The sequence below is a fragment of the Xyrauchen texanus genome, chromosome 45, assembly GCF_025860055.1.
Source record: "Xyrauchen texanus isolate HMW12.3.18 chromosome 45, RBS_HiC_50CHRs, whole genome shotgun sequence".
Taxonomy (NCBI): Eukaryota; Metazoa; Chordata; class Actinopteri; order Cypriniformes; family Catostomidae; genus Xyrauchen; species Xyrauchen texanus.
The window spans coordinates 8,597,818-8,623,769 of record NC_068320.1 but is presented as its reverse complement, the minus strand read 5'-3'; the positions used below and the strand labels follow the sequence as shown (position 1 = coordinate 8,623,769).

At 41.2% G+C, this 25,952-nt stretch overlaps 1 protein-coding gene across 1 annotated transcript in view; it reads left to right on the top strand.

Moving 5' to 3' along the window:
- Nucleotides 1-25,952, top strand: part of LOC127637422 (membrane-associated guanylate kinase, WW and PDZ domain-containing protein 2-like) — a 283,966-nt gene that overhangs the window by 218,997 nt on the left and 39,017 nt on the right. The window contains exon 11 of the mRNA XM_052118464.1: nucleotides 15,779-15,810. Within this exon, the coding sequence (XP_051974424.1) occupies nucleotides 15,779-15,810 (32 nt within the window). The remainder of the gene's footprint in view (nucleotides 1-15,778; nucleotides 15,811-25,952) is intronic.

Below are 25,952 nucleotides of genomic sequence, written 5' to 3'. Positions count from 1 at the left end.
GTCACAGATGATATCTACTGTCAATCAAGTTATTTGGACTTTTGACCGACGCAAAGGTCAGCCTGTTTCCAAACTCTTTGAAGCAGACCATGTGGCGTGATTTATACCTCACCAAAGTGTTGTGTAATAAAACTAGATTGTGTTAAATGGCCATGTGTGTCTGCACAGGCGCTGACCCATAACCGGGACGTATGTTTTGAGTGAGTGTGCGAATAGACACATTTTTGTGCCACCAACACAATCAGCCTGTTTGAAGGTCATTATGGTCACTTGAATATGAACATGGCCTGCTGTCCCATACATAAGCAATCTGTCCCATTCACAGCCTTGTCATATCCAGACTGGCTCCATAGTGAGCCTTGAAACGCTAAACAGCCTGTAACATCACGCTACCACCCAACTTCAGCATCCGTCTGTTAAGACGTGCCACGACTGACATATGGAGGACAGAAAAGGATTTGCACAAGCAAACAGTTTCTGTGAAGCAGAGTCACAGGGTCGGTTTTAACAGTGCAGATTCCATCTGTACTTATCTGCACTATTTCACAGTCATTTGCACAGTATAGTGGAGCACTTACATGGCAACTGTCTGTAAATGACCTTTAATGGGATTTACCCAAGTAGAACATGTATTAACATCCTTATTGGTCCTGGAACAACATGTCTATCAACCAATCAGATATTAGGGTTATGGTAGGGGATAGGTTTTAAAGAGTTGGGGTTCAGAATAGCCATGGTTGGTTATTTAGCGAAGATCTTATTGTTATCACTTAACTCTTGGCACTGAAAAAACAGTTTCTTCCCTGGAAATTCACGATGACAGTGTTGGTACAACAAGTGGAGAAGTAGTGATCATTGGCTGTGATGTGCAAAAGCAAGCTAGAGAGCTCCAGAAATAAAATAATTCCTTTGGTTAGGTTTGGTTCGGTTAGGGTTCAATAAAAAGCCCGGGTCCCGGCAGAATGAGCCAGATCACGGTGATATGCTGAATCTTCCGCAGTATCCTTACTCAGAACTGGCCCGTGAGATCGGATAATACCTTTGGTAAATATGGCACTAAACCAGCGGATGCACACAACCACGCTTTTATGGGGCGCAATTCATTCTTAGTGAATTCCCCCATCAGAGTTTAGTTTAAATGGCACTTAGTAGCAATTCAATTGGATATCCACAATCAGAGCTTTATATGAAGCTTTGTTTTCTTATTTATGTCTTTCAAATAGCCTTTACTGAGGTTCTCTGTGCTGCACTACACATTTTCTGGTATGTGTTCATGTGTATTCTGTGCAATCGCTCACAAAGATTGCTGCACCGTTATTTAAATTCAATTTCTTTTATGTTTTAATACATACATCTCATATAACCCTACCCCTAAATGGCACATAATTACAAAACTGACTGTTAATAATGGCTTTACATCCTAGTTAGACAGCTCCTCCTGTCTAAGTGGGTGGTTCTTAAGCAGTTTAAGCTATAATACAGTCCAGACCTTTGTCGTTTTAGTCAAAGGTCTGGCTACGAGAGACTATACCAAGTTTACCAAGAACCAAACACAGGCAAATTACATCAAGCTCGCTCAAATAGAGGACTCTGTAACAGCGGGTCAGGTAGACTTTAGAGCGAAGGGCCTCTCTACGAACTCAATCAGTGGAACGGTCCAGAACCATTTAGACAGCTCATTAAATGCCCTACTAAAACTGTCAATGCTCCAGTGAAATAATGGGCCACTTCTTAACATGCCTCAATTTGGCCCCTCTGTGTCTCCACTGGACATCAGCCATCCTTTCAAATTACACAAGTGCAAATGTGAATCTCTCTTGTGAACAGTCTGGTTTACTCTTATACCTCTTTATTATAACTCTGTATCTTTGATCATCATTTCTTGTCTTTTCTGTCCTCCTTTGTTCTATTCCCAGGCTATTGTGGCAAAATCTAAAGCCGAAGACTTCCTGTGACAGTGAATCGATTGTTTATAAATCTCTCATTTATAATGTCCAGATGGTGATGGGGTTTTACTGCCAGATCTCTTTGTCTCTGCGATAATTTCACTGTCCCACGTGTCTAGCGCTCTTCACTTGTGAAAATGCCCTTGGCTGCTGATTTAAGTGCAGTTTGGCTTGGTCCCTTGAAATGGTTAGTGTTTGGGTTTGTCTTTAAAGAGCTGGTCCAGGATCAGAGTCTCTAAGCGGAGTCTATTGATTACAACACACCCTGCCAATGCACCATTTGCCGTTGCCATGATTGGCTTATTTAGCGAAGATCTTATTGTTATCACTTAACTGTTTGTACTGAAAAGCCAGTTTCTCCCCGGGAACTTCATGATGACAGTGTTGGTCAGACAAGCAGCTAAGTAGTAATCATTGGCTGTGATACAGAGCTCCACAAAACAAATTACTTTAGAGCCTCTGAAATAGAAGGCGGCAAATTATTTTGTGGTCAACAAATTTAGAAAAGTCAGATGCTATTTGCACCCTAGTGCAAAAAATGGTATATGCTATTATTTACACCCCAGTGCAGATAGTAGCAGATATTATTTGCACCCCAACCATGGTGCAAATAATGGTAGATTCTAATTGCGCCCTAGTGAAAATAGTGTCGAACACTGTTTGCACTCATATTTAAATATTAACATACAGCATAAAAACTTTGGTTTTACTACTGTAAGCATGATTTCACCATGGTTTTTGTACATTTACAGTAGCCACATAATTAACCATGTCTACTATATTAGCATCATATTACTGTACTAAAACAACATTGTTAATTGCATTAAAACTATGGTTTCTGCCAAAGAACATGGTTACTATTTCTAGAGAATGTTGTGCGTGCAAATCCCAGGAGATCAGCAGTTACAGAAATACTCAAACAGCCCGTCTGGCACCAACAATTATGCCATGGTCCAAATCACTGAGATCACATTTCTCCTCATTCTGATGGTTGATGTGAACATTAACTGAAGCTCCTGACCTGTATCTGCATGATTTTTTTGTACTGCATTGCTGCCACATGATTGGCTGATTAGATAATCACATGGATGATTGTTGGTGCCAGATGGGCTGGTTTGAGTATTTCCGAAACTGCTGATCTCCTGGGATTGGTGCCAAAAACAAAAGAATTTGGAATAATGTACAGATTTAGCTCTGATGGAAAGAAATTTTTACTTTTATTCACCAAAGTGTTATTCAACTGATCACAGTATATAGTCAGAACATTAATAACATGAACAATTTACTATTACAAAATGTTCAGATGTCTTACCTACTTCATAGAGTTCTCATCAAAAAAATCCTCCACGTGCAGCAATGACAGCTTTGCAGATCCTTGGCATTCCAGCTGTCTGTTTGTCCAGATACTCAGGTGACATTTCACCCCACACTTCCTGTAGCACTTGGCATAGATGTGGTTGTCTTGTCAAGCACCTTACAGTCTAGCTGATCCCACAAAAGCTCAATGGGGTTAAGATCCATAACACTCTTTTCCAATTATCTGTTGTTCAATGTCTGTGTTTCTTTGCCCACTCGAACCTTTTCTTTTAGGTTTTCTGTTACAAAAGTGGCTTTTTCTTTGCAATTCTTCCCATAAGGCCTTCACCCCTGAGTCTTCTCTTTACTGTTGTACATGAAACTGGTGTTGAGCGGGTAGAATTCAATGAAGCTGTCAGCTGAGGACATGTTAGTTGTACATCTGTCCTTCCACATCTCTTTCTGTCCTTGTTAGAGCCAGTTGTCTTCTGTCTTTGAAGACTGTAGTGTACATCTTTGTATGAAATCTTCAGTTTTTTTTATTTATTTCAAGCATTGTATAGCCTTCATTCCTCAAAACAATGATTGACTGATGAGTTTCTAGAGAATGCTGTTTCATTATATATATATATATATATATATATATATATATATATATATATATATATATATATTTACAGTGCATCCGGAAAGTATTCACAGCGCTTCACTTTTTCCACATTTTGTTATGTTACAGCCTTTTCCCAAAATTTATTAAATTCATTATTTTCCTCAAAATTCTACAAACAATACCCCATAATGACAACATGAAAGAAGTTTGTTTGAAATCTTTGCAAATTTATTAAAAATTAAAAATCACATGTACATAAGATTCACAGCCTTTGCCATGACACTCAAAATTGAGCTCAGGTGCATCATGTTTCCACTGATCGTCCTTGAGATGTTTCTACAACTTAATTGTAAAGGCACACACCAGGATTCTATTGAGCCACAGATCTGGGGAAGGGTACAGAAAACATTCTGCAGCATTGAAGGTCCCAATGAGCACAGTGGCCGCCATCATCCAAGTTTGGAACCACCAGGACTCTTCCTGAGCGATCGGGGGAGAAGGGCCTTAGTCAGGGAGGTGAACAAAACCCGATGGTCACTCTGACAGAGCTCCAGCGTTTCTCTGTGGAGAGAGGAGAACCTTCCAGAACCTTCCATCTCTGCAGCACTCCACCAGTCAGGCCTGTATCATAGAGTGGCCAGACGGAAGCCACTCCTCAGTAAAAGGTACATGACAGCCCGCCTGGAGTTTGCCAAAAGGCACCTGAAGGACTCTCAGACCATGAGAAACAAAAGATTGAACGTTTTGGCCTGAATGGCAAGTGTCATGTCTGGAGGAAATCAGGCACCGCTCATCACCTGGCCAATACCATCCCTACAGTGAAGCATAGTGATGGCAGCATCAGGCTGTGGGGATGCTTTTCAGCGGCAGGAACTGGGAGACTAGTCAGGATCGAGGTAAAGATGAATGCAGCAATGTACAGAGACATCCTTGATGAAAACCTGCTCCAGAGCGCTCTGGACCTCAGACTGGGGCAAAGGTTCATCTTCCAATGGGACAACGACCCTAAGCACACAGCCAAGATAACAAAGGAGTGGCTAAGGGACAACTCTGTGAATGTCCTTGAGTGGCCCAGCCAGAGCCCAGACTTGAACCCGATTGAACATCTCTGGAGAAATCTGAAAATGGCTGTGCACCGTCGCTCCCCATCCAACCTGATGGAGCTTGAGAGGTCCTGCAAAGAAGAATAGGAGAAACTGCCCAAAAATAGGTGTGCCAAGCTTCATACTGAAAAAGACTTGAGGCTGGTAATTGGTGCCAAAGGTGCTTCAACAAAGTATTGAGCAAAGGCTGTGAAAACTTATGTATATGTGATTTCTTAAAATTTTTATTTTTAATACATTTTCAAAGATTTCAAACAAACTTCTTTCATGTTGTCATTATGGGGTATTGTTTGTAGAATTTTGAGGAAAGTAATGAATATAATCCATTTTGGAATAAGGCTGTAACAACAAAATGTGGAAAAATGTAAACGCTGTGAATACTTTCCAGATGCACTGTATATACTGTATATATATTTGGGGAAATTCTGTCATCATTTACTATTACATTATTATGAATTATTAATCCACTACAGATTACTAATTACTTATATAAAAACTGTAAACAGATTACACTACTCAGAACATTTTTGAATAGGTAATCACATGAATAATTATTTTACATTATATAAGTTTTACTTTGTACAACAAAAATAAAACTTTTCCTCTAAACAAGTTAAAATTAATTTCTATATTTCCTCCTTGTTAGGAGGAATATATCCTTAAGCTGTCACAGAAGTGCAATCAGATGTACATATCAACATAATTCATGTCTTACATGTATTCTATATAAAGACAATTATTTTAGAAATATGATTAACCCCATTGATGTATTTAAAAGTAATAAACTCAATTGAAAGTCAGTAACTGTTATTTGATTACTAAACTGTTTTGCATATACTAACTTTCTGTCACATTTGCAAGCTTTTTACAACATTTACAGTATGTCTGGAACCCTGAAGACAGAGTGTGTTTAAGACAGAGAGAACATTGATGTACTTGAGGAAATGTACTGTCTAGCATTATCTGTGAGTGTTTGAGAGATGTGTGTACTGTTTAATTATTTTTAATGATCAAGGTCTGTTGTAATTTCTCATATGTTATGATCAACACGTTTCATCAGTTTTAGTAGCAATTGTGTCCATCCAACTGTATGTGTGTGTAATAACAGAAGCCGATGACTCTTAGCTGTTTAAGGAAAACAAAAGCCTCGTAGCGACTCATCAAATAGCTAATTAGCTCCGGCTCTACTGATATTCTCATTAGCTGATGTATACCCATCAATTCAGTCATGGGCATGGGACCATTAGCTTACCAGACTCATGATTCAAAAATTTCAAATGTAGCTTATGGGGAATGTGTATTGATTGAGGATACAAACACACACACACATTGTTAAAGAAAATTATTTCGTTGTGTTTTGGCTAGGGCTGTTGAATTTAACGTGTTAATTTAGTATGATTAATTATATATTATAATAATAAAATAGCGTGTTAAAAACATTAACTGTCATCTAGACTGTAACAAGCAATATTTCTAAAATCTGAGCAATTCAGTGTTGATGTACCACCTGTTTTCAGCGGGGGTCAGTAAGCGAAACTCCAGCTGTATACGCAATGCATAGCTGTACAGGTTGGGAGGTTTACTTCTGGAATGTATTCCACTACAGATTACAGAATACATGCTGTAAAATTTAATTTGTAACATATTCCATTAGATTACTCAAGGTCAGAAACATTTTCTAAATACTTTGGATTACTTCTTCAGCACTTGTAGATTTTTTCACTTGTTTTGAGTATAAAAACTCTGCCAGTACAGTAAGACAAAATACACATTAGAAATACATTCTTTGAAAAACTTGTTTCTAAAACAAGATAAATCAAATTGATCTTGTTTTAAGGATTTTTAGATATTTTTACAGGAACACAATACAAAAAATCAAGAATACGATATTTGCCCTAGTATCAGGTCTTACTAGAAAAAGAATTATGATCCAACATGAATTATCTTGATAAAAAATATGATCGTGTCTGGTAACGTGCATGTAAAATGGCTAGAAAAAGCATTTTAGCTTAGCATAAAGCTGACAATTTATGCAAGGTTTATTTCTTCTTATTTCTATTGCTCCAAATTACTTCAAACTTACTTCTCTGTCTGCTCGTATGAATGTAACACATCAGCGGTGAAACACTTTCTTATGTTCCAATACACTTTAGATCACATCATTTATATGTATAAATGTTTTCCATCTGAAAGGACTAAATATTAAATGAAACAATTGACAATAAAAAGGGCAGTGGTGGCTCAGCGGTTAAGGCTCTGGGTTACTGACCAAAAGGTCAGGGGTTCAAGCCCCAACACCACCAAGACACCACTGTTGGGCCCTTGAGCAAAGCCCTTGAACCTATCTGCTCCAGGGGCGCCGTATCATGGCTGACCCTGCACTCTGACCCCAGCTTAGCTGGGATATGTGAAAAATAAATAATTTCACCATGTATATGCAGAAATGTATGTATAATGTGTGACAATTGATCAATTTATATTTATATTATTGTGGAGCGGAGGGGGGCGGGGCCGGGTCGGAATATCGCGTGCCCTTACCGCTTTTCTCTCCCGGACGGGGACCGGGACCACGCCCCCGCTGCCACATTCCGACCCGGCCCCGCCCCCCTCCGCTCCACAATTATATTAAAATGCAAAGTAATCTCTTCGGTAATCAACATATTTTTTTAATGGAACTGTATTCTAATTACTGTATTCAATGATTCAATGATCTAACTGTAGTGGAATACAGTTACTAATATTTTGTATTTTAAATACGTAATCCCATTATATGTATTCCATTACTCCCCAACCCTGTGTATAGACAACAAACCAAAAACACTTCTCAATTATTCCATTTCTCAATGCTAAGAACACAGTGAACAGACTTGCGTTCTTATGAATGCCAGTCTTTCCAAGCTACATTGGAAGAACGAACTCTGAAGGACTGCAGGATGTAGAACTCATCTATTGCGAGCTTTGAGATGTGGTGCCATCTTTCTGTTGTGCAATTGTCCATTCCAGCTTGTTTTGTAGCCACTGAGAGAACTACTGGCATTAAATGGGTTCTTTCCAGAGCCCTTCAATCAAGGGGAGCCTAGAAGGTTAGCATAGCAACGCGTAATGCGTCGGTCGCATAGACGGACGAGGCTGTTTTTTTGTTTGGAGGTTTATGGAGGAGATGCTTCAGTGTGCATAATAATCTGCTTTTGTGAGGAAACAGCTCATGACTTAATGAACTGACCGCTTGTCTTCTAATTTACACTAAATAATACTTTTGGAATGAACTTTTGTGGGTTCTGTCGTAACACGCTTGTTGACCATTACGCTCTTTCCTATGGTAAAAGTGCAGACGTTGTTATCTCTTTATAGAAGATCTCAGTTTCTGGCTCACAAGTCATCATCCGATGCATCCTCGATATTCGGCCTGATCAAGAAAACATTCGGGTAATTTTGTGTATTCTTTGTAATTGCGTTCGTGAGTTTTGGAATTGAATTTTGGCTGAGTCCACAAGAGCATAAGAACACAAAAGAATGCACGTTGAGAAATAGCCTTAGGCTAGCTTTTGAATGCGTTCTTGCGTTCAAACCAAAGACTATTAAACAAAGACGGACCACTTCTATTCATATGAATGGGAGAAATTGGAACTCCCAACGAATGCAGAGATCTCGATTTTGTTTTCCCAAGTTTCAAACTACATTAAACTTGACACAGTGACCCAAAAGCATTGTGTTTATCATATGACGCAACCAAAGCGAGAATGTGATTGTTATTCTTCTGTGATGAACTGTAATATTCAACATATAGGAATATATATTGAATACTGTATATGCTACCGGCAGATTCATAGATTTGATCTGCTCAGCAGTCAGACTGCTCCCTGCTGTCTCTGTGTGTATGTTATAAATAAATGAAGATTTATGATCCCCATCTGATCTCTGCGCTGTTTAAATCTTGTTTAGATAATGAAATATGCCTCAGTCATAAAGCGAGCACTAGACCGTAAGCAAATCGTTGATTTGCGGTAAAGTGGACATCAGATGTCCCGAGTACCCAGAGCATATTTTAATCATGCACCATAGCCGCCCATATGAGAGCTTGGAAAAAGAGAGACTTTCATTTGCATACTCCTTTATATGCCTGCACAAAAATCAGTTATTATCCAGTGTCCTTTTGGGTTTGCTCTTTGTTCATTTATTAATTGTTGTATTATTTATTATTATTGCGCCAACAACCGCCGTTCACCAAACAGCTTTGCACCCTGCTTTTCACAAAACACTACTTTGAGCAAATATCTCCTTTTTGTCAAGGATGTTTTGGTTATTTTGCATCATAAGACCATTTGAGACGGATCTTTGCTTGTTGATGAGCTTGATATGACCTGAATCTGCGTCCCAGAGCTCTCAAAACCTCTCCTGTACACGGCTCTTTCCACATTTAAATGAAGCAGTATCAAGACACTTCCACTCCCTGTCATTCTACGACTGTACTGCTTAGCATTGCTGATTTCTGCCAGTTTTACTGTGGGAGAAGCTACTTGGAAACTGCAACTGGTCTGGCTACAAGTTACTCATAATTTAAACAGCCTGATCTCATGAAATTTGTGTGTCAATGGCAACAATTTTGCAAATCAAAATGATCTGCTGCATTACACTTTTGGCTGCAGTTTCCCAGGGAAATGTCCAGCGGGGGGTGCCAAAAGCGAGTGAAATTATGGTGTAACCAGACAAGGTTTTTGAGGTGAATAGTGCATATAATAGTGTAATAGTGCAATAATGCATGTTTTAATGAGTAAAACGTACCTCCCTAACCTAAAACTTTAACCAAAACCTAACCAATAGTGTCTTAAAAGATAAATGAGATGTGAACAATACAGACATCCATACCCTAAACTTAACGGAAAGTGTTCAAATTGATAAATGAGAGGTGAACATAACAGAAATCCGTACTCTTAACCAACACCTAAACCTAACTGATAGCTTTTTAAAAACAAAATCAACATGAAAAGCACATTACTGAATCAACCATGTCATCTTGTGTTGCTTCTATGGCACTTTTGCATAACCTTCACTATAATTTCGAGCATTCTGGGCTGGACTCAAGGCTCGGCCTCAGAGTCCAAAGTCCAACACTCTGTCAGGTGAGCTAGTGCGGAAGATTATCACATTGGAAAAAGTGTGTAAATGTCTGTGAGTCTGTAATACAGGCATTAAAATTGGTATGTTGATATAATAACATAGCAGGGTGTGAGTACTAGTTTGAAAAGTAAGTCTTTATAAAGTCAAAATCATAGAACTCCTGATTTGTGTGGAACTGCAGCAAAACATAGACCTGTTAACGCTCTTTGTTATACAAAACAAGCTCGGATGGGCTCAATCAAGTTCTTTGCAGCTTTTATAAGGCTCAATTTAATTACCACAGAAACATATCAAGTCTTAACTATCTAAAAAATGCAGATTTAGACGTTTGCAAATGCTTTCGTTTTGGAGTTCAAAGCGGCGCTCAACATTTGCCTTGATTCTCTGACATGAATCATTAAAGCTGCTTCACGATTGCTGTAGTAAAGTGGATAGCCACAGTCTGCCATCTGATTAATATTGTGGAGGATGAGAGTTTTAGAGATTTAATGCCCTTTGCAATGAAAATGCAACCTATGCTGGGACTATTTCTTTCTCAACCTCCCACTTAGACTTTGGTTAATGTTTAATATTACTGGAATTGGTGCTATTTTAGTGCATTTCTATCTTAATACTATGGAAGGCTTTGTTTGGAAAATGTTAATAAAGCATTATTTTTTTACACATTGTTTTGTTTTCTTTCCTAAGAGGGAAATAAATGCAGTTTGACAGGAAAAGAAGTATATAGTGTCAAATTTCATCACTTTTGAAATATGGAATTAATCGCGATTATCTTTTGAAAAAATATGCGATTAATTGCGATTAAAAAAATATTGATTGAAAGAACTAACATGATGTAATGTATTTGAATTACCTGAATTATGATGTTTATTATATTTAATATTTATGATTATTGTAATAGTTATACTGTATATTCAATTATCGTGATTTGGGGCATTTTTCACAGTAAATATTGATATATGTGATTAATTGCGATGAATATGATTAATTGATTGGCATGTAGCTTAATTAATTTAATTAATTAAATTGTATCAATTTATCATATGATGTAATTTATATATTTATTTATTTCCGATCAGAGCAGTATTTATCTAGCACATGAGAATTATGATCTCATTTAAACAGCATTTGAACAATTATTTACACTAAATACCACAAAATTAACTTTAAAAACCACCAATAAATCTAGAAAACACTATAACTTAAAGCAATAGTTGTATAATTGTTGTAACTAATATTATAATAATATTTTTACTTTTTTCGTTACAATAAAAGATGCGTAGGTGGATGTTCAGGGGCTCAGATGAATCTTATTTATTTATACCGAATAAGTTCATTAAAATGCATTAGATTTTCCAAACACTCCTGCTGAGCATATTCGATTATTACATATGTGTGCTTGGCTATAAAGCGGCATTCACAATACAGTACGACAAAAAAAAAACCCCTAGCAATGTAACATTTTATAACACTGTTTTATTTGTCGGAAAAATAAGCTTTATTGCATGTAGAAGCTAACATGTTTTTCGAGCTACTGTCAGTCTGAAAAATGGGGTTCAGTTAGTAACGTCACTACTTTTAGTTAGTTTCTCCCCATCGCTGTTTGTTACGGACGCCTTGCTCACAAAAGCAGCTCACCTTCGCCCTGTACGACTCTCTGATCTCACTAATCTTATTTGATGACTCATGCACAAGCGATGGCAGCACGTAGCTCTTTGCTTTTTAATCATCCAGTTTTCGCTGTGTTTGTGTTGTAAATACGGCAAAAAGGAAAAGTATTGTTTGTGTGTGTGTGTGTGTGTGTGTGTGTGTGTGTTTGTGCGCACTTAGTCCCTCTTGCTGATTCCAAGCAGGCCATTTGCATCGCTGTGTTCATTCCTGAAGGGCATTTGTGGCAAGACTTGAAAGAGAGAGAGTGAGAAGTTGAATGCAGAAGACATTGAATGGTGTGTGTGCATGCGCATGTTTATTTGTGTGTTTCAAGGCCGATTTAGAAAGAGTTGAGAGAGAAAATATTCATGAATCTGCTGTTTGATGTCAGCAGGCATTGTTTAGCTCTTAATTCCAGGAGAGGTGCTCTCTACCGTCAGCATTTTCTGTTTGTAATGATTAAAGTTCAGAAGGCCTTTCGCTCATCTTAGCTGCTGTTTTTTTTTTCTCTGCGGGGGAAATGAGCATTTGATGTGATGCAAAGATGTGATTCAGTGCATTTTAATCATCTCTCTGTCATTGGATTTGGGCATCCTTTTATTGATTGCCAGAAGAGACTTTATTTTTTTAAATAATCTTTTCTTAATTCCACAAATATATTCCTTAGGGTCAATGTATATTTTAGATGTGAAAAAAAAAAATCTTATCTTACTAAACTGATAACTGTAGTTCCACAGTAATCCTGTCTGGGCTCTTTTTAAATTTGATGTACTTTAAATATTGCTTTATTCACATATTATAATTAGCCAGATGCAACAACAAAGAAAATCAATGAACATGCATTTGAAGTATAAAATCAAAATCTGAACATTCTATTAACTTAAACTTGGGAGTTTATTAACTTGACAGATTCAATGTAACTGACACATTGTTTTGAGTTTACAGTGAATGCTAAGAAATGCTGATATTCATGCAAACTGTCCAGCAATAATGAATTGCAAAATTAAATAAAACAGTGTTTAAAGGGCTCGGAATCTGTGGACAAACAACTGTTGACGAATGCAAACCAGATCAGTGATAAATGGGTGGACACTGAAAAAAATGATGTGTTGAATTGCTTAAAAATATATTGCATTGGGGCCTGAGTAGCTCACTGGTAAAGACGCTGGCTACCACACATGTAACACTTCTGACTACCATCCCTGAAGTCACAAGTTCAAATCACAGGACGTGCTGAGGGACTCCAGCCAGGTCTCCAAAGCAACCAAATTTGCCCAGTTGCTAGGGAGGGTATAGTCACATGGGGTAACCTCCTCGTAATCTCTATAATGTGGTTCTTGCTCTCTGTGCGTGGATGCCGCGGTGGATGGTGTGAAGCCTCCACGCATGCTATGTCTCCGTGGCAACGCGCTCAACAAGCCATGTGATAAGATGACAGTCTCAGGTGCGGAGGTTGCTAGGATTCGTCCTCCGCCTCCCAGATTGAGGCGAATCACTACATGACCAAGAGAACTTTAAACACATTGGGAATTGGGCATTCCAAATTGGGAGGAAAAGTGGAGAAAAAAAAAATATATATATATATTTAGTGCATCGTTTTTGCAACCCACTTTTTAAGCAAATTCCACTTGGAATTTTAAGCAACATTTCCTAAAAAATCCCGTAGTTGGTAATGGCCAAATTAATGAGCTTCCATTCCAAAATATTTTACTTAAAATACTGTGCCACGCCAGCTACTACATTTAATGTTTTTTAACCCTAAGAGTCTCTGTTTACGCAACCAAGCATTTTAAGCTCATTTAGCTCAATTGTAAGTGCTATTAGCAGCTTCAAATTCTAGGTTCTGTTCATTTAATTTCAATTACATTTAAAATAAAATAGAAACAGTTTGTATTTATAAATGAAACTATGAATTCAAAATAACTTTTACATTTAGCCAGACCTTGCCATCATCAAGATTCAACACCACTTACTGTATGACCTCAAAAAAAGAAAGAGAATGTGTCAGCTTCTTTGGGTAGCTGATGCCAAGGGCATGAAGTAGCCCAAAAAGTCAGTGCATTAACCCAAGCTTTGACACATTTCCCCAACTCATTTTCGAGGACAATCAATACATCCAGTAAGTTGATTTTTGCACTTCCTGCTCCACCAGCCTGATCTCATAGTGAAATCGGAAAGAGTAGACCGACATTTCTTTCACCAAATTCAGTATACGTTGACTAAAATTTAGAAAAACTGCCCCCAGTGCCCAAAGCTCTAAGTGTTGTAGGGCATATGGGCTCGTGTGAGATCCATTTATGTCCAGGAGAGATCGCCAAAAGCTAATAGTGAAGCAAGTTGTTTTCAGCTTTACAGGATGTTATACAATGAAGAGAAAAGCATATATTTATAGATTCTATCCCCCAACATAAACCCAAAATTGACCTTAACCATTAGTGGAGTAAAAAAGTAATGTTAGAGGAAAAAGTCATTGATTATTCAAACGTGGTTACTGCCTGGCTTTGAACCCTAGTCTCCGACGCAGCTGATGCAACGTGTTGCCAATCGCGCCAGGTGGAAAGGTAATCTGATAAGAATGCAGCATACAGTCGCCGATCCTAGGGTACCGCAAATATCATGCCGACTTCACGTGTGATCGTGATCCACAGCTATGATGGCATCTGCTCCTGTCTGTCCTTTATCAAGCTCCTCTTCCTAAATGCATAGAAATAATCTTTGTCAAAATGTATATTAACAATTCCCGTTGTATTTATTTGCACAATTAAAAAGAGAAGTGATGCTTAAAGGGATAGTTCACCCAGAAATACAAATTCTCTCATTTACTCACCACCATGCCATACCAGATGTGTTGGACGTTCTTCTGTTGAACATCAAAAAAGATTTTTAGAAGAATATCTCAGCTCTGTTGGTACATTCAATACAAGTGAATGGTGGTCAAAAATCACATAAAGGTTGCATAAAATTAATCCATGACTTCTGAAGTGATATGATAAGTGTGGTTGAGAAACAGATGACCTGTGATCAATCTCCACTTTCACTTCCATGTTTGTCTTCTCTGGTTTTTCGGGGGATTCACATTCTTTCTGCATTTCGCAGAACCTACTGGGCAGGGAGGAAAATTCATTGTAAAAATGACTTAAATATTGATCTGTTTCTCTTTCACACCTATCATATAGCTTGAAGACATGGATTTAACCACTAGAGTCATATTAATATCTTTAATGCTGCCTTTATGTGCTTTTTGTACTTTCAAAGTTCTGATCACATTCACTTACATTGTATGGACCTACAGAGCTGAGATATTCTTCTAAAAATCATATTTTGTGTTTAGCAGAACAAAGAAAGTCATACACATCTGGGATGGCATGAGGGTGAGTAAATGATGAGAGAACTTTCATTTGAATGGTAAATGGTCTAAACTTATATAGAGCCTTATTTAACCTTAGAGGTTACCAAAGCACTTTACATTGTCCCATTCACCCATTCACACACACACATACACACTCACACTCATACACACTCATTGAAGCACACTGCTATTCAACCACTGTACCAAATGAATACATGTATATGGAAGTCAGCTGATATGTTCAAATGGTGCTATATAAATATGAATCATGTCATCCAAATGTGTTTCCAAGTTTTTTTGTTTTTTTTGCCCTTGAAACCTTCAGATGACTCGTCTTTCAGTTATAGCTGTAGACCTGCCAGGACTACAATTTAAATGACCCAATACTGTTAGACAAAAAAAATAAAAACTGGGTTTCCTAAACTTCAAATCATTATCGCTTCACTCAAAATAATTAGCAAAGTTTCTTTGTTATTATGAATCTCAATATCTTGTGTCACATATATAGTGTTTAATTAAGGAAAGTTGGCAACATTATGTTTTCAGTAAAATCTGTTTATTTTAATGAGCACTATTTGCTGAAGCAATTAATCTTTTTTTTTCAGTGTAGTCAGGCTTAATTTTGTTTTGATTTTCTTAAATTCCCCCTTTACGTCTTACATTAAAGATTCAGCAGTCTAAACATTTTGTTCTTTTACCATTGCAGGTCATTTTTCTCCTTGGAAAACCTCTAAACAGGTAAAACGTATCATCTTCCAGCCCTCCGACTCTGAATAATCAACTAACAACAGTGTTCACATATATTATAACAGTTTTGAGTGATTACATCAAATTACTTACATTATACAACATATTTATATATAACCATAACGCCAGAGCCTTATTACTAAGATAAATGCATAATATATGCTTTATTACATTGTTATAACATACTAACGCCACAAACTGTATTGTTCTATGCTTCTGCTTGTCTCTTTTAAAGGAAACTTTAAATAAAGCTCAATTTACAGCATTTGTGGCATAATATTGATTACCACCAAAAATTATTTTGACTTATCCTTCTGTTTTTTTATTTTTTATTATTTAAAACGGAAAAGAAAAAAAGCACAATTCTGGAGTGAATGAAGTCAATCCGTAAATGTTAAATTACTCATTATTTCAAAACTAGCAACAACACATAAACAGTACGTGTGTTAACATGATTTTTGTTTTTATAAAATCACTTACTAGCCTTTTTTGTGTTACAGTCCTAAACCTAACATATCCCTTGTCAACAAAGCCTAAAACCTTAAAATGACTGTAAAAATAAGACTAAAACAAGAATACAGCTCAAAAAATACTTAATTTTTAGCAGAAGAAATAATGTAAATGCTTTTATAAAATTATAAGTTTCACATTTCTTCCTTTTAATCCCTCCAAAAACTGGCCCCATTCACTTCCATTATAAGTACCTCACTGTAACTTCAATTTATGTTTTTTCTTTTTTAAAGAAATAGAGGGACGAATTGATTTTTATTTATTTTTTCGTCAAAATTATGCCACAAATGCTGTCGATTGAGCTTAACTCGTATTGAACCTGGAATTTTCCTTTAATGAACATATTAGAATGAATAATTTTCTTCATATATATAGTATTACAAAATTATTATAATTTTTTTTTTAAACAAAATAATTGTTTACGCATTAGATTGAACAGGGTTCCCTCAGTCATGGAAAAACTTTCAAATGTTTAAATTGTGATTTCTACATCCGGAAAAGGCTGGAATGAAAACTTATAAGTATACAGTAAATGTTACTAGCTATGCTCAGCTTGGCTAAAAATGCCACTTTTTGAGCGCAATCTCTATTAAATCCTTAAAATAAATTTGAACCAAGCTCTCATGAATGACTGGAAATGTCATGAAAATTCATTGGTCAAAATGTGTGGGAACCCTGCTTGAAATAAACACTTAAATATGGTAATTCTATATCTGTGAACAACATCTTTAAAAAATGCAAATTCACCAATATTTTGAACAAGCATACACTACATTCTTTAATAAATTCAATAATCTTTCCACACTTACCAGTACACCAGTTTAATGTATGATGTAAATCATAACAAACGAATCGGTTACTAACGTAACCTCGGTTCTCTCTAGATGAGGGAACGAGTATTGCGTAAGCTAGCTTACGCTATGGGAAAGATTAATCTTTTCTGAGATATTGAAGCCAAAAAATTATCCTTAATTTTGTATCCATTGTCAACGCAGTGCGGCAGCTGCAGACCTTGAGCGGGCTAGCTAGCGAGCTCATTGGTTGCTCTGCGGCAACTGCTGCAGCCTATAGACGAGCCTGGGCGAACTCGCATCCAATGAGAGGCGTCCGCGCGCTCACTGCATCAAAGCCCGCCAAAAAGGGCGTGACTAGAGTGCATATAAGCGTAGTTCGTAGGCTGGAACCCTGTTTTTCATTGAATGAAGCGAAAAATCGCTGCGTGGCGCGAAGCACGGCCGGTTACGCAATACTCGTTCCCTCATCTAGAGAGAACCGAGGTTACGTTAGTAACCGATTCGTTCTCTTACGAGAGGTTCTCTCATATTGCGTAAGCTAGCTTACGCTCACGGGAACCCTTTGTCAACGCCGTGCGCGCTCAAGCATCCACTGCATGAGCCCCAGGGAATTAAGGGGGACCCGGGGAGCCCTTGTGAGTGGGGAATTAATATTTGGCCGGCAAGAGTGCGGGCCAGTGTGTGTGTAGTACATAAGCACATAGACAGAGCGGCGGTGCCGGTCTGTGTGGACTGTGTCCCATTAATGCAGCTCACCAGGGGAGCTGTAGCGTATTAAACCGCTAGCAGTTTAGCCTGCAGAGCGGGTACTTCCAGATTGTAAAATCTGACAAAGGTGGAGGGGGAAGCCCAGCCCGCTGCCACACATATGTCGTGAATGGAAATCCCGCTTGACCATGCCCACGAGGAGGCCATGCCTCTAGTGGAGTGAGCCTTAATGCCTAGCGGACATGGTAGGTCTTTTGACGCGTACGCGGCAGCAGTAGCGTCCACTATACATCTGGACAGTGTCTGTTTCGAGGCGGCGAGATAGATAGCGCGTGAAGGTCTCCCACCCGTTTAACTGATGATAGGGCAGTTAGAAAAACGGTTTTAAGTGAGAGGTGTTTCACATCCACGGATTGAAGCGGTTCGAAAGGGGGCTTTCATAGCTCGAGAACTATAGAAAGGTCCCAGATAGGAACCGATGGGAGCGCGGAGGGTTCATCCTTCTAGCTCCCCTGAGGAAGCGGATGACCAGCTCGTTTTTACCCTGTGACTGGCCGTGCAGGGGTTCAGCGAACGCCGCGACGGCCGCCACGCTACACTTTGAGCGTGGATGGGGATCTGCCCTTATCCAGCAGCTCTTGTAAAAACACGAGCAGCGGCGACACCCCACATGTCCGTGGGTCCAGGTCTCTGTCGGTGCAACATTTTGAAAACACAGACCATTTTGACGCATAGAGTCTTCTCGTGGAGGGGGCTCTAGCGTGTATGATGGTGTTTATTACTCCTTCTGGCAAAGCGACGGGTAGTCGTTGATCACCCAGCGTGTAGCGCCCAGCGCTCTGGGTGGGGATGCCAGATCGTTCCGCGAGCTTGCGAGAGGAGATCTGCTCTCACTGGGATTGGCCACGGCGCTGTCAGTGACGGCTGCGTAAGCTCCGGGAACCATGTTTGATTCTCCCAGCGCGGGGCTATGAGGAGCACCGAGTGGCGCGTTTCCCTGATCCTCTGCATTACCTGTGGCAATAGCGAGACGGGAGGGAAGGCGTAAGCGGGCGGTTGGGCCAGTCCTGGGCCAGCGCGTCCTCGCTTCGAGAAAAATATTGGGCAGTGAGAGTTCTCTTCTGACGCTAAAGAGGTCTATCTCTGCTCTGCTGAATATGCGCCATAAGGTCTGGACTGTTTGAGCGTGCAGGGACCATTCCCTGGGGAATATTGTCTCTGGACAGTCTGTCTGGGCCGTCGTTCAGGTGGCCTGGCACGTGCGTCGCCCTCAGCGAGCGCAGGTGGCGCTGGGACCAACTCAGTATGCGTTTCGTCAGATGGAAGAGGTTCCTGGATCTGACACCACCCTGACGGTTTAGATAGGATACCACAGACCTGTTGTCCGGCGGACCAGGGCGTGGTGACCCTGAATGATCGGGAGGAAGTGCACGCGGCGTGCTCGACCACTATCATTTCCAGACAATTTATGTGAAGGAGCTTTTCCTGAACTGACCATAGGCCAAAAACCGGAGAGCCCTCGCAGACCGCGCCCCAACCCGTGTTGGACGCGTCTGTCGAGATGACTTTTCGGTGAGATACAGCTCCCATCATCACTCCCCGCTGATACCACTCGGCCACTGTCCAGGGCTGCAGAGCTGAAATACAGGTCTGAGTCACTCTGATTGGCTGGCGGCCTGTGGCCCAAGCCCAGTGAGACGCGCGGGTGTTTAGCCAATGCTGAAGCGGGCGCATGCGCAGTAAACCCAGTTGAAGTACTGCTGCGGCTGAGGCCATGTAGCCTAGCACTCTCTGAAACTTCTTCAGAGGTGTGAGGCTGTTCATCTGAAATGACGCGGCTAGTCGCTGCACACGGCGTGCGCGCTGTGTAGATAAGCGAGCCGTCATTGCCACTGAGTCTAGTTCTATTCCAAGGAAGGAAATTGTCTGACTGGGCTGTAGTGAGCTCTTGGTCCAATTGACTGCAAGGCCCAAACTGTTCAGATGACTGAGAAGAACTGTCCTGTGAGACAGAAGCTCCGTATGTGATTGTGCCAAAATCAGCCAATCGTCCAAATAGTTCAGAATTCGCAAACCCTGACTCCGCAGGGAGTGCGGCGCCAGCGTCCATGCACTTCGTGAAAGTACGGGGTGCTAAGGACAGGCCGAACGGAAGGACGGTGTATTGATAAACCTGGCCGTCAAAGGCGAATCTCAAGAATGGCCTGTGACGGGGATTTATCTGAATCTGAAAGTATGCATCTTTCAGATCGAGAGAAATAAACCAGTCCCCCTGGCGCACATGCGCGAGGAGTTTGCTGGATGTAAGCATTTTGAACGGTCTTTTTGCAAGCGCTTTGTTCAAAACCCTGAGATGTAATATTGGTCTGAGGCCGCCGTCTTTCTTGGGGACAAGAAAATAACGGCTGTAAAAACCCCGACTCGCTCAGGGGAGGCGGCACTCTCTCTATGGCCCTTTTGCACAGAAGGTTTGCTATTTCTGAACGAAGCATGCACGCTGCTTCCATGTTCACAGTAGTTTCGAGCCGTGCTCTGAAGCGAGGAGGACGGCGATCGAACTGTAGCAAATAGCCCTGTTTTATTGTGCTTAACACCCATTCGGATATCCCTGGAATATCTTCCCACGCTTTGAAGCGTAATGTTAGAGGGTGAGTGGCCAAATCGCTCTGATTGCCGCACACAGCGTGCTGAACAGAATGTGTGAGCGCGCTTACTGTGCTTATGCTGGACTGCTCGCAGACAGCATGGACAGGCTGTTCTGTGAGTGACTTCCCGATTGAGGTGAATGGGGAAAGAGTCACGTCTGTTAAGTGATACGCAAGCATAGTCACGGGCATGGGACTTACATACAGAGAAGTGTTTGCTGGCCGTGTGACAGAGCGGGCAGAGAATGGGCACACGCACGTATTCGTGAGCGCATTTATTGACTCTAACACTCGAGTGGTTCGTAACCGCTTTTGAGTGTGCTCTGATGGGGACACGGAACGTGTAATACTTGTGTTTAGAGGTGAACACTGGATTGTGGGCACATTTTCTACACATAAGGCTGGTCGTGTGACAGAGCGGCCAGAGAATGGGCGCACGCACGGATTTGTGGGTGCGTTTATTAACCCTAACACTCGAGCAGTTCGTAACCGCTTTATGTGAGTGTGCCGTGATAGGGCCACGGGATGTGTAATGCTTGTGTGTAGGGGTGAACACTGGATTGTGGGCACATTTTCTACACATAAGACATGTTTGCTCTCTGGTATGGACACGGGATGTGTAATGCTTGTGTGTAGAGGTGAACACTGGGTTGTGGGCACATTTTCTACACATATGGCATGCTTGCTCTTTACCAGATTTATTTGGGTCGCCGTGAAAACGGCGTTTGAGCGCAGGCAAGCGGGCGTTAACACCGGCCTGTTGGCTGCTGAATCTACCACTGTAGTAGCCTGAAGGAAGGGGACTGACAGGGGGCGAAGCTTTGACGGTGGTCCGGCCGCAGTGGGACTGATCCGTCGTTTTGTCAACAAAGCTAGGAGGACTTCGGTTGTTCAGGTTTCAGCGCAATTCTAGTCCGAGGCCCGCGGGGGGGGCGGCGGTCTGAGCGCGATCGAGGGTGGCCGCCCTGTCGACGCTGAGAAGTCTGGCTTTGTTGAGCTGGGCGCTGTGAAGTAGGCTCATGCAGGAGGCTTACGTGGGCGGCCTGCAGAGGAGCTAGCGCGACGAGGCAGAAAGAGATTCATGACTTGTGTGGCTTTTTGGACCTCTGAAAACCAGTCAATGATACCACTCACCGCGGAGCCGAAGAGACCGGATGGAGAGAGCGGTGCGTTGAGGAACGTAGAGCGCTCTGCTTCTCCTATGTCGGCTAGCGATAGCCACAGATGTCTCTCGGTCACAGTCAGCACGGCCATGCACTTCCCTATAGCTTGGGCTGCAGCTTTGGTAGCGCGGAGGGCGAGGTCCGTAGCACTCCGTATGTCTGCAACCGCCTCTGGATGCCTGCTTTCCTCATCCCACTCCTGCAGAAGGTCCGCTTGGAGGATCTGTAGGACGGCCATAGAGTGCAGAGCAGATGCAGCTTGGCTGGCGGCGGAATAGGCGCGGCCAACACAGGCGGAAGTTGTTCTGCAGGCCTTAGACGGGAGCACTGGTTTAGACCGCCATCTCGAGGAGGGCGGGCAAAGGTGTGCTGTGTGCAACAAGTCTGTTGGGTGCCTGCTCAAGGGGTGGTGACCACTCGAGCCCGAGGCGGTCGACGGCCTGTGTGAGGAGGCGTGTTAGTTCCCCTTCGACTCCGGCGCGGGTCCTGCTGGATTCCTGGGCCGAGGAGGAGGCGTGTGAGCCTGACCACTCCTCGCTGTCCGAAGCCATGATGGAACAGCCCTTATCCTCCGCTTCTTCGTCCGAGATGGCAGCAGAGCAGCCGCTCGGCGGCAAATGCACGTCCCGGGTAGGCGGGGAGGGTGAAGGCGATGCTCGAGGGATGGGCTCCGGCGAGGCAATCGCTTCTACCACTGTTTCCGGCAGCCTTTGAGAGCGGCGCTTTTTTCTGCACGGCTGAATGGAAGGCGGCGCGGCGGCTTCGGTCCTGAGCGCTTCGAGTCGAGCCCGCAGGAGTCGACATCGGCAGCTCCTCGCAGAGATCGCATCCGCCTTCGGCGAGGGCGAGCTCTGCATGCCCCAGTCCCAGGCAGAGAGCGCAGAAGATGTGGCGGTCTCCGGTGCTGAGAGGAGCGCGGCATGAGGCGCAAGTGGAGCGAGGCATCTTAAAAAAGACGCTCGTACTCTTTTGTGAAGTTCTTTAAGAACTAGCTTGCTTTTAAAAAAGGATACGTCGCCGGATGGCGTAGCTCGCAGGACGGCTGAAGGTGGCGAAGATGACCGGCTTCTTCGAGCGCTGTCCACGCTTGCTTGATGCCCCTCGAACGGCGACGCGGCTTCCAGTTCAGTGATGCGAAGAGCTTCGCTGAAGAGATGAAAATCAGGGTTCCAGCCTACGAACTACGCTTATATGCACTCTAGTCACGCCCTTTTTGGCGGGCTTTGATGCAGTGAGCGCGCGGACGCCTCTCATTGGATGCGAGTTCGCCCAAGCTCGTCTATAGGCTGCAGCAGTTACCGCAGAGCAACCAATGAGCTCGCTAGCTAGCCCGCTCAAGGTCTGCAGCTGCCGCACTGCGTTGACAATGGATACAAAATTAAGGATAATTTTTTGGCTTCAATATCTCAGAAAATATGAATCTTTCCCGTAGCGTAAGCTAGCTTAAGCAATACGAGAGAACCTCTCGTAAGAGAACTGCTTTACCGCTCTTTTTTCGCAGTCTTTCTATGTACTGCTCCTAATTTGTATTCAATACCATCAACTTTCATATCTTCCTGTCCACAACCCCAAAGTAAATTATTCTGAATAAACTCAGAAGTCACCTGTTCATATAGCCTAAATATTGAAACTAAATCATACCTTCCACCCACCCATTTATGTATTTTTGATCTGAGAAGCAGACCAGCCCAACCCCCAACTTTCTTCAGTGCCCATATAACAGAGACCAGACTCTAACATAAATCAAGTGACTTTTCTTTACACTGCAGAGAGCCAGTCACAGCACTGCCTTGAGCCACTGTAAGCTCATTCCTCAACATCTCTCTATCTGTCTGTCTCAAGGGAACAGAATTGGGACATAGAAAGTTCCTATCCAGTGCAGTAAAGTAGTGAGCTGCTGGGTCTTTTATCATCTCTTTATCTCTCTCTCTCTCTCTCTCTCTCTAATGCTGAAGTTTAATTAGATATCATTTGCTTTAGGACTACCGTCACAGCCTTCACAATGTAGCAGAAATAGTTATGTTAAAGGGATGACTGGAAGATGTTAGAGGTCCATTATTTTCAATAACCAAAGAATATTACATAGAATGACAAAAAGTCTTATGATCGAAGCATGAAATCACATTTGAAATGCCAGTATGTGATATCATGGCTAATCAAATTCTTGCATTCAGAATCTGCATACACCTTTTGAATTCGTGAGTCAATTTTGACCCGGTGGAATTCAAGCTTCTAAATCATTTATAACCTGATGGTTTTCATCTAAAACTACACTCACTGAGCACTTTATAAGGAACACTATGGTCCTAATAAAGTGCCGACGTAGTCTTCTGCTGTTGTTGCCCATCTGCCTCAAGGTTTGACGTGTTGTGCATTCTGAGATGCTATTCTGGTCACCATTGTACAGAGTGGTTATCTGAGTTACTGTAGCCTCTCTGTAAGCTCAAACCAGTCTGGCCATTTTCCATTGACCTCTCTCATCAACAATGCTTTTCCGTCCACAGAACTGCAGCTCACTGAACATTTTTTGATTTGCCACCATTCTGAGTAAACCCTAGAGACTGTTTAGACATCCCAGGAGATCAGCAGTTACAGAAATACTCAAACCAGCCCGTCTGGCACCAACAATCATGCCATGTCCAAATCACTGAGATCACATTTTTCCCCATTCTGATGGTTGATGTGAACATTAACTGAAGCTCCTGACCCGTACATGCATGATTTTATGCATTGCACTGCTGCCACGTGATTGGATGATTAGGTAATCGCATGAATAAGTAGATGTGTAGGTGTTCCTAATAAAGTGCTCAGTGAGTGCATTTTGTAAGTCATTCATATTCTCTTAACTGTTTATACTTGTAAAAAGATTAATATTTTATTATTATTATCTACTCCTCTCTGGTCAAAAATGACCCGTGTTGCCATGAGCATAGTGTTAAGGTAAGGGCATAACTAAATGGTTATTTATTATTATTCTTTTACCTTTTTTAATCATTAACATGTTAAATTGACAGCCCTAGTTGTAACCAATAACAGAAGAGCCTTTCTAAATAGTTGGTCTGTGTGTAACATCAAGCGTGTATCATGATAACCCAAGTTCAGTTTTATTGTGACAGAAAAAATCTATTTGCAAATGTGATTTCACAAAAATATCCAAAACAAGGCAAGAACTAGACATGACCATAGGGCACATAGGCACTGTTTATACAAAGACTAATTGGATTAAACAAGACTTGTGATAATAGGGAAAGATACAAAAAAAAGTCACTGACTAAGAAACTTTCTTAAAATATATACAAGCATGCAAAAACACTTTCGGTGTGAACGGCCCCTAACTCATTTGTTCACGTGTGTCTGTGTGAGTGAAAGTGGGTGAGCGAAACAAGTTCGGAAAGCCTGTATGTTTTTTCATAAATTACAAACCCGAACCCAAAGTCCCCCCTGACTTCCGGGGCCCCACACAATTGCGTGGTTGTTAAAACCGCTACTGTGTGTCTTAGCGCTTTGCTCAGGTAGTAAATGTGTTCTTCCGTATGTGTGTTTATGTGTGTGTCTGTGTTTACTTGGCAATGACACATTTTAATCTGCACACAACAGCCCTGAGACATTTGCCTTCATGCGCTGATAATCTCTGAGATTAACATACTAACACTGACCTATTTTCATATTTCTCATCTTGGCATCTGTTTTATGTCTTGTGTTTTTTATTATCCTTTAATTATGCCTTTGTTACTTTTGGCTTGCCACAGAGACTAAAATTAATATGAATGGCTTACCTATAGTTGACTCTGCTGGGATAGAAGAAAGTATTGTATCTATTGCTGTTAGTAGATAAAAAATGTAGATAAAGAAATTTGCCACTTTATACTTCTTTTCCTGTCAAAATGCATTTCTTTCTTTTTAGTAAAGAAAACCAAACAATATCTAACAATATAATGCTTTATTATCATTTTCAAAACTAAGCCTTCCACAGTATAAAGATAGAAATGCACTAAAATAACACCAATTCAGGTAACATTAAACTTTCCCAGAGGTTGACACATTGAATGAAATAGTACCCATAGGTAACATTTTCATTACATTGGGCATTAAATCTCTTAAACTCTCATTCTCCCAATATGAATCTGCCGGTTGACTGTGTCTATCTGCTTAGCTACAGCAATCATGAAGCTGCATTCATGATTCGCATCAGGGTGTCAATGCTAACTCCAAGTGCCGCTTTGAGCTCCACATGAAAAGCACTTGTGCTGTTATTTGAGCATCCCGCCATCAGGGTTTTGCCTTTTTTAAGTTTGTGAAGTTGGAATAATTAT